This window comes from Nicotiana attenuata, unplaced genomic scaffold (assembly GCF_001879085.1).
Source record: "Nicotiana attenuata strain UT unplaced genomic scaffold, NIATTr2, whole genome shotgun sequence".
In the NCBI taxonomy this organism is placed as follows: Eukaryota; Viridiplantae; Streptophyta; class Magnoliopsida; order Solanales; family Solanaceae; genus Nicotiana; species Nicotiana attenuata.
In genome coordinates, this window is record NW_017672389.1 from 171,335 (window position 1) to 181,684 (window position 10,350).

Consider the following 10,350-nt stretch of genomic DNA (forward strand, 5'->3'; position numbering starts at 1 on the left):
CCGAAAGACTCGTTTCCATTGCCTCATATCGATCAGCTCATTGACGCAACAGCACGGCACGAGTTGTTAAGCTTTTTGGACGCCTACTCAGGTTACAACCAAATCCTCATGGAGGATGAGGACCAGGAAAAGACTACTTTCATCACCCATCAAGGAACGTACTATTACCGAGTCATGCCATTTGGGTTAAAGAACGCGGAGCAACTTATCAAAGATTGGTAACCAAGATGTTCAACGACCAACTCGGCAAAACAATGGAAGCTTACATAGACGACATGTTGGTCAAATCAAAAAGGAAGGAATACCACATCGATCACCTGAAGGAAGTCTTCAAAATATTAAGGCAATACGGCATGAAGTTGAACATCAAAAAACGTGCCTTCGGTGTAACTTCGGGCAAGTTTCTCGGCTTTTTGGTGTCACAAAGAGGCATCGAGGTCAACCCAGATCAAATCAAGGCCATCGAGGGAATACCTGAAGCATTAACCATCAAGAAACAGGTGCAAAAATTGACAGGCCGCATAGCTGCCCTATCGAGGTTCGTCTCAGGATCCTCCGACAGATGCTACAGATTCTTCAACATGCTCAAAAAGGACAACGGGCTCCAATGGAATGCAGAATGCATTGAGGCCCTAAGAGAACTAAAGGCGTACTTGTCTTCGCCCCCACTACTCACCAAACCAGAACCCAGCGAACGCCTCCTGATATACTTAGCTGTATCAGAGGTTGTAGTAAGCGCAATATTGGTCCGTGAAGATAAAGGTACGCGATCTCCGATCTATTATATTAGCAAAACTTTGGTCGACGCCGAAACGAGGTGCCCTCACCACGAAAAATTGTCCTTGGCATTGGTTGTAGCTTCACGGAAGCTTAGACCCTATTTTCAATGTCACCCCATATCGGTGGTAAAGACTTTTCCCCTATGAAGTATCCTGCATAAACCGAACTATCGGGGAGATTGGCCAAGTGGGCCATAGAATTGAGCGAGCATGATATAACATATCAGCCGCGAATAGCGATAAACTTGCAGGTACTCGCCGACTTCGTCGCCGATTTTAGTGCCAAAATAATGACTGAGGTCGAGCAAGAACTTCTCGTACCTCGCCCAGTCTACCCAACCTATGGGTCCTATACACCAACGGCGCATCCAACGCATCAGGATCTGGACTGGGACTAGTACTCGAAGTCCCAACAGGTGAAGTCATCCGCCAATCCATATGGTGCCCTGATATGACTAACAATGAGGCTGGGTGTGAGGTCGTAATTGCAGAATTAAAGCTAGCTCTCAAATACAGAGCGCGATGAGTCGTCCTTAGATGCGACTCGCAACTTGTTGTCAACCAAGTCACAGGGACTTTCCAAATCAAAGAGCAGGGGCTACGAAGGTAACAGGAAGAAATTCATAAACTGCTACCAGAATTCGACGAATGTCGACTCGATCAGATACCTCAAGCACAAAACATCGAGGCAGACGGTCTCGCCAAGTTAGCAGCGACCACCAAAAACATCACAAAGGAAAACGTAGTCACCGTCCTCCATTCGTCAATAGACCAACTTGAGGTACACTCTGTAAATTTGACTTGGGACTGGCGCAACCATATTATAACATATTTGCAGGAGGGAGTGCTCCCATCAGATAAAAAGGAAGCCAAGAAGCTTCGAATGCAGGCGGCCAGGTATAGCATCATAAACCACGACCTATACAAAAGAACGTTTGGAGGCCCCTTAGCAAAATGCCTAGGGCCAAACCAAACAAGACGTGTCCTCGAGGAAGTACACAAAGGCCACTCTGGTGCCCATACCGGCAATCGGGCCCTTGTTAGATGCCTCATTCGGACGGATTATTATTGGCCTACAATGAAGAAGGAAGCTGTCGACTACGTCAAGAAGTGCGAACAGTGCCAGAAATATGCTCCTATGATACACCAAGCAGGCGAACACCTCCACTCTATTACATCGTCATGGCCGTTCATCAAATGAGGAATGGACATCGTCGGACCCCTCCCAGCAGGGCGAGGTAATGTACGTTTTCTTTTGGTTTTAACTGACTACTTTTCCAAATGGGTAGAAGCATGTGCGTTCACCCAAATACGCGAACAAGAAGTTATCACATTCATATGGAGAAACATCATGTGCCGCTTCGGCATCCCCAACAAAATTAGTTGTGATAACAGACCCCAATTCTCCGGAAAGAAGACCGCTGAGTTCTTCGAAAATGGCACATCAAGCGAATACTCTCCACGCTATATCACCCTACTGGTAACGGCAAGGCCGAATCCTCCAGCAAAACAATACTGAATATCTTGAAGAAAAAGCTTGAGGACACCAAGGGACTATGGCCCGAACTACTACCAGAGGTACTGTGGGCATGCCGCACCACGCCAAAAACACGCACTGGAGAAACGCCATATTCACTAGTCTACGAGACGGATACCATGATACTAGTCGAGGTCGGGCAACCCAGTTTGAGATACCCCAACAAAAGCGGACCAAGCAATTACGAGAACAGAAAAAAGGACCTCGACGAAGCGGAGGAGCGAAGAGACATGGCTTACATAAGGATGGTAACCCAAAAGCAACAAGCAGAACGGTACAACAAAAAAAAAGCAAAAGTACGACCACTCAAAGTCGGAGACTATGTACTCAAGGCCAAAACACAAGCGAGCAAAGATTCAAGAGAAAGCAAACTAGGAACCAATTGGTACAGGCCATATAAAATCACGGCAGCAGCAAACAAAGGATCATTCCAACTAGAAACAATGGAGGGAAAGCTACTACAAAACAATTGGAACGTCGCCCAGCTCAAATACTTCAACCTCTACAAACGGACGCCCTCCACGTCGTACTCTTTATCCCTCACCCGGGTTTTGTCCCAATTGGGTTTTCTCGGGGAGGTTTTTAATGAGGCGATAAAGGGGACGTCTCGAAGTTCAAGTATAATTCATCGCCTCGCCTGCCGACTACTTCTCCAGGCCGAACGATGAAGGGACTGGATACATGGGAACTTCTCCAATATATGTATGGAACAAACAAAAACATGTAATATTCTCCAATGAATGAAATAAAGTAGCATATTTACTCTCCACCAAGTCTGTTTACACTTTACATTCAACCTCGCTCGAATTTCTTTACATTCGACCTCGCTCGAATCACTTTACATTCGACCTCGCTCGAATCACTTTACATTTGACCTTGCTCGAATCACTTTACGTTCGACCTCGCTCGAATTACTTTACGTTCGACCTCGCTCGAATCACTTTACGTTCGACCTCGCTCGAATTACTTTACGTTCGACCTCGCTCGAATCACTTTACATTCGACCTCGCTCGAATCACTTTACATTCGACCTTGCTCGAATCACTTTAAATTCGACATCACTCGGTCGAATCACTTTACATTCGACATCGCTCGGTCGAATTACCTTACATTCGACCTCGCTCGAATTACCTTACATTCGACCTCGCTCGAATTACCTTACATTCGACCTCGCTCGAATTACCTTACATTCGACCTCGCTCGAATTACCTTACATTCGACCTTGTTCAAAATCTTCAATGTTCGATCGCGTCGAACGTCGATCTCATCAAAAAATCAGGGACTTCCCCACATAGCAAAAAGAAAAGAGAATGGAAATCAAGAAATACATAGCAAAAAGGGAACTGTTCGAATTACTTTACATTCGACCTCGCTCGAATTACCTTACATTCGACCTTGTTCGAAATCTTCAATGTTCGAACGCGTTGAACGTCGATCTCATCAAAAAATCAGGGACTTCCCCACATAGCAAAAAGAAAAGAGAATGAAAATCAAGAAATACATAGCAAAAAGGGAACTGTTCCATTTCAACTGTTGAGTTACAATACTTTTTACAAAGGGCTCAAAGATGCCCTCACAAAAACAGCATAGCAAAACAAAAACTAAGTACAACTGCTTTACGCCACATCACCCCCATCGGCGTACTCGTCATCATACCAAGAGTTGGAGGCGAGCCTATCCGCATCGTTGTCAACCTCATCCCCACCAGGCGTACCAGGGGCGTAACCATAAGCTTCACAGGCCGCACGTGCCTTGACACGGACGCCCTCGAGTTCTTTTTCGGAAATTTTACCGATGGCCTTCAAAGACTTATACACGTCAAGTTGAGCCTCGGCGTGAACCCACATCTCATACAACTCCCGCGGCACACCGGGATTAGCAGAAGTATGAGACTTAGACGACTGTGACTGCCGTCGTACCTCCTCATCCTTCAAGACAACGGCCTGCTCGTTCAATCCAGACAACTCTGCCTCCAGACCCTGCATCCGCTCTTCTAACCTCGCCACCTTAAGCGCCGATGTCTCTACCTCATTATCCCGCTCGGACCTACAAACGCGGAGGGCATCTTCTAAGGCCGCCACTTCAGCCATAGCGGCCATTCTTCCTTTCTCGGCACGATTCAATTCTTCGACCTTGGCGCTCAACTCACCCCTTAGATCGACAGCCTTCTCCTCCCTTTGCCCGAGTTTGGCAGTTAAGGATGCCACCTGCATTTGAAGGTCAGTGTTCTCAGCCATCACCCCCTTGCTCACCTCGAGCTCGTCCTCCTTGGCTTTTAGAGTTGCCTCAAGCTCGTTGCACCTACCGATGGCTCTCATTAGCTCATCACCCCTCTCCCTTAGCTCTTCATCTTTCTTCATCAACTCATCATCTTTCTGTTTAAGCCCATCACGAAGCGACTGAAATTCACCATCCTGGTTGAGGAAGTCGGCCAGAGTTTGGTGCTTAGTACGGTACTCCGCATATTTGGAAGTCATCTTCTTAAAAATGATCGTCCTTCGCTCCTCCCTCCAATCACGTTAGATCCCCATAATAAGAGTCTGACATGCAAAAGAAAGGAGTCAGTATGGGCAAATTACACATGCGAAATAAATCCCAACATTAAAAAGCACTTACTCGCAGAGCCATGCCGGATATACCCAACGACAACTCTGCATCGTTCATCGCTTGTAGCGCCGTGTTTTCAGAAGACGCGCATAGGGGAGCAAAGGACTGTCAATGGCACCAAAATCGAAGCGACAGACGCACAGACGCTGCATCGGAAAGACGCGTAATGATGGCGCGCGTGGCCATGACGTCACCTCATGATAGCCACACCAACCGCAGCCCCAGTGGTTGCGCCATTTTCTCGACCTCGGCCGATTCGACCTAATCAACACGACCAAATTTCTCAATGGACGCAAACCGGGTCCGCTTACTAAGGATGTGCAAGACCATGACCTCAACAAGCGGAGGGACTAACTGTATTGGTCTAAATTTGGCGACTTGGTAACGGTAGATAAACAGGATCGAGGACGAGGTCGACCACGGCGTAATAGCGGGAGGCCGTCCTTGGGAAGGCTATTGTCAAGAACGAGCAGCTCGAATAAAGAGATAATGGTAGGATAAATTATAAATAGACATAAGCAATATTCCTCATTTTGTACTTTTTAGGGTTTCTTGGAAATACCCCTTACAAATAGTAAGAGATAGAGAACAAAGTGGGGATCTTCACTTTTCTGATAAGGGCACATTGTAAAAGGTTGACTCGAGAGAATATATAAAAGTTGTCTTGTTCACTAATTATCTTATTCAAGCACGCGTTATTTAATCTTTGTTCACAAGATCCAAAGATTCCGTAACCATCTTCACTTCTCATCTTTCCACATTGTTGTCAGGAGAAAGAACCATCCAAATCATATAATAATAGGGTGGTAGATTCTTTCTTATTACATCTATTGCCATTATCTATATTTATTGCATGTTCATGTTATCATATATATTGGTATCCATTGAGTACAAACGTGCTATTTAATGCTACCAAACGTCGTTTATCTTACCGATTTCCTACAATATTTGATCTAGAATTTATTATTTTTAACTAAGATTTATCCTTCATTTCATCATTAATTAGTTTAGTAAAAGAATTAGAACTTTTTGGTCAAACAAAAGGGAAGAAATTTAAAAAGAAAAAAGAAAAAAGTGCCAAGTGAGAATTTTACTCTTACGGATTATCAAAGTTGTGATATTGGACGAAAAGCAATGATTCTTTGCCTCTCCACCAGATGTTTTAAGTCTTCACATTTTGGCCATCTGGATATTCTGTATATGTGCTTTTGGCATTTTGTCATTCTTATTCCTAGATATGGGGAAATCACTACCAGTCCAAGGTTTGATTTTGATACTTCATATCCTACTAAGATTTTGATCTTTTGCCAATTGCCAATTGTCAATTTCCATATATTATTATTATTACTATTTATTTATTTTCTTGTTATAAAATTCTTTACGGTTGACTCATTGGACAAATTAAAATGACTTTTTCCCGGAACATAAGTTTTGAATATGTAAATTGAAAAATATTCACTACTAAAAAACAGCGAATTTGCGACAGTCAAATCAGTCCGAAATCGTGTTTTTCGACAGATTTTCAACTGAAAAGTGTCAGTCGGAACACGTGGTCGCAATATATTTGCGACAGAATCAGTCAGGACGGATTCAGTCGCAAACTCAAAAATTATTTAAGCGATCTGCGACCAAATCAGTCGCAAAATTTGCGATTGATTCAGTCGCTGACCAGAAATAAAAAAACAAATACAAATTAAAAGTTTCTACTGATTCCGTTGGAAAATTTAAAAATAAAATTAGTTTTTAATTAGTTGTTCTGATTGAAACAGTCGTAAATATTAAATTATTATTAATTAAAAAATTTAGAAATTCTGCATTTGCGACTGATTCAGTCGCAAATATTAATTATTAATTAATTAAAATTTTCAAAAATTCTCCATTTACGACTGATTTAGTCGCAAATCTTAATTAAATTTTCTTAGGAATTTTTAATTTTGCGACTGAATTAGCGGCAAATCTGGGTAATTCTTGGTGAAATTTGCGACTGATTTAGTCGCAAGTTTCGGCATTTTTATGACTGATTTAGTCGCAAGTTTCGGCATTTTTATGCAGAACTCTACCGTATTTCTAATTATACCACCTGCCAAATAAAACAGCCAATCAGACACCTAACAATTAACCAAAAATCTAATATAACAATCCAAAAACCTAATATAACAATCCAAATCCAATATTTACTACAAAACGAATAGTAACATTTATAAAAATTAAACCAACTATCAAACATGTCTCTAACTTCAACTCTAAAATATTCAAATAGCCTATTCAGAATCAGTCTCCTCAGATTCTCAAAGTACTCCACTGCAACTCCTTTCTTGCTTTTCTTTTTTAACAATTTTTGGATCAAAGCCTGAGTTGCTTGAAATTCTTGCGACATTTGATCCATTTTTTGACGCGTAGCTTCCATATCTTCTTGGATCTAAATTCATAAATTTATAGATTTAGTAAGTTTACCATTAAATAACCTTAAAGGTCAAGTTAAAATCTTGGATCTGCTTGTACTGCGGAGTGATTATAATCATATATTAATCAAGAGAGAGACAAAAGCTTAAAACATGACATATATCATTCAAAGAGGAAAAGATCACTTCTAATCTCCCCATTCTCCCACGCCAAATAAAGAGGTTGTGTTTGGACACCATAATGTAATTAATAACTAGGCTGCATGTGTAATTACTAAAATTTTCATAGAGTAGTGTTTACACGTCATAATAATTTCATGAGAACGGTTTGTTTGTAAAAATATAATATAGTGCAATTGCTCTATCGTGTAGTGATTAGATGTTTTTTTTGTTTCAAAAATATAGATTAATTATAAAAACTTAAAGCAATATTTTTTTATGAACAGGTAAATACGCTTTATATAAGGTAGAAAACAACCGTTTATCTGAGAAATATCAAATATTTTATTACTAGACATCTTAAAGTACATATTGCTTTGTTAAAATATTGTGATTTTAAATATTAAGTGAAAAAATTATAATTAGTTAAATAAAATATAATATCCGATCAAACAACTCTTAGGAATAGGAGCAGGTTTAACCAGTGGCGAAGCCACATGGTCATAAGGGTGGCCAATTGACCACCCTTGTCGAAAAAATTACACTGTGTACATAAATAAAATATTACGTTTTAGAGGTATATAACATATATTGAACATCATTTGTTGGAAAATTTTTCTGTTTCTTTCAAATTTGAACACCCTTAGGAAAATTTCTAACTTAGTCGTTGGGTTTAACAAAGAAATAGGAGCAACAAAATATGAAATGGCATAGTTTCGTTTCAACAGTATATCACGTGAAATACCCAAAAGCAACTAATCAACTTGAGATTTTAGATGCTATATCTACCCAAACCAATTATGTGTATCTTTACTAGGGGACCACCCCCCTCCCCCCCCCCACCCCCACCCACCTTTTATCTTAGTTCTTGATTCCTAAAGAAGGAATCTCAACACTTTCTATGGAAACTTGGGTTGGAGAGATAGGAAGGGAAAAAGGAACTAAACCTAAGCCATTAAACATGCTGAAAGATGCGAGCACTTTTTGCTTTTAAAACAAACACCGAGGATTATGCTATGCATGTGGACTCATGAGGTGATAAAATATAGGCCAGAGAAAACATGCCTATAGATGCCAAAATGGCCATTTTTTTCAACGACAAGAATAAAATAATGTAGCCACAGGTAAGGATTCAAGTGGTTAATCAATGGGGTTCAAACATACATTTCTCACAACATAAGATATATGAAGAATATGTCATATGTCTACCCTTTTCATTTTCTGGTTTATATTAAAACGAGACAAAAAGAAACCCTCATAGAAAAAAAAAAAAGATATATATAATCAACTTCCATCGAAAAAAGTTTGTTGGTCAGTAACGCATGGTTCAAAATTTGTTAGATACTGAACTCATGACTCAACTTTTCTCCACTAAATATACCATATTCTTGTTGATATTGATTGTTACTGCCCATGTCATAGCCCAACATAATTTGATGTCATAAAGTCAAATAATTTAGGACGAACTAGGGTTGGGACTTGTATATCCAACGCATAAAACCTGACAAAAGAATAACGAAGACTTAAATTCTCTATCGTCGTATACAGCTGAGACTTTCCTTGGGTGGTTGTTTTGTACTGTAATAGTGATAGATTCTATGTCCAAATGGCGTAGCTAGGAATTATGTTCAAACTTTAAACAAGTCAATAAATTTTTTTCTGATGAATGGCGTACCAACTTTTTTAATTAAACTACGCAATATTTAGTTAAACAATAAAAATACTTGTAATCGAACAATAATTTTATATATCAAATTAATATAAAAAAGAGAAAAATAGAAATTTTACTAATAAAAGCAAACATAAAATTAAACGAAAGAGAGAGTCGAAAGGGTTTGTAATCTGTACTCTATGGAGAGATTTGTTGAAGAAATTTTTGTAGACCTTGATTTTTTAAATTATAAAATTTATTTAAGAAATAGATTTTTATTTGTATACGGTCAAAATCAGACACGCCCGATTTCCCAGGATCGAGGGATCGCCTTAGGTCCGAGTTCAAGTAAGCTCGAGTTCGAGGTCGATAGACTAGACTCGAGCTCGAGGACGGAATGCAATGCCCAAAGATAGGAGTGCGGGGAATACCGAAGTCAAGTATACTCGACTCCAAAATTGTACCGTTATGGATTTGTAACAGAATGAGCTAGATTCCTGCCACGTCGCCAAGATCATGGCGCAAATCCCGGAATGGGATTGTACGATTCCGTACTAGGCGGTTAGACAGATGTATCAAGAATATTCCTTACTGTAAATAGAAATATACCTTATTTAGGGTTCCCCTATTATATAAAGGGGACCCTAATCATTTGTAACATCATTGGCAAAAATATACTATCCTACTTTTCTCTCTTACTATTAATCAAAATTGTCATTTACATTTATTGTCCTTACTTTATTGCTCTTAGTTCATATCGAGGTCACTAAGCTCGAGGCCACCACTACTGAGTAATATTGGTTTGATTCACTTATTTCTTCCATTTCTACTTCATATTTCTTGATTATTAATTGGTATTGAACTAAATCACATATCTTTGAAACCACAAATCAAATTTAATTATTACTCGTATTGTCAAGGTAAACAGTTTGGCGCCCACAGTGGGGCTAAAGATAATAGTGATTATTTCTTTACTGATTCTCGTTACACAAGTTATTTTACTCTTTTCTTGTCAAGATCTTCTGATTCTCAGGATTAAACATGTCAAACTCGCAAAATACACATGTTTATGACAACGAAGTTCTTGGATTTCATGGGGAAAACAACAATGCAGGGGTCGGTGTACCACCAATAAACCCTGGAGAAGTGCTAGATCTGGAACCAGTGGACGTTAGTTCGCACATTTCTTTAAATGCAGATTTAGACGCAGACCCC

General features: G+C 40.0%; 1 protein-coding gene across 1 annotated transcript; it reads right to left on the reverse strand.

Annotated features, from left to right (window-relative positions):
- Positions 1–3,932: 3,932 nt before the first annotated feature.
- Positions 3,933–4,793, reverse strand: LOC109213021 (myosin heavy chain, clone 203-like). The gene has a single exon (XM_019376768.1). The coding sequence runs from the start codon at positions 4,791–4,793 to the stop codon at positions 3,933–3,935; it is 861 nt and encodes a 286-aa protein (XP_019232313.1).
- Positions 4,794–10,350: the final 5,557 nt, after the last annotated feature.

Coding starts and splice junctions, on each gene's coding strand:
- LOC109213021 (XM_019376768.1), bottom strand. CDS start 4,793: ATGACTTCCAAATATGCGGAGTACCGTACTAAGCACCAAACTCTGGCC.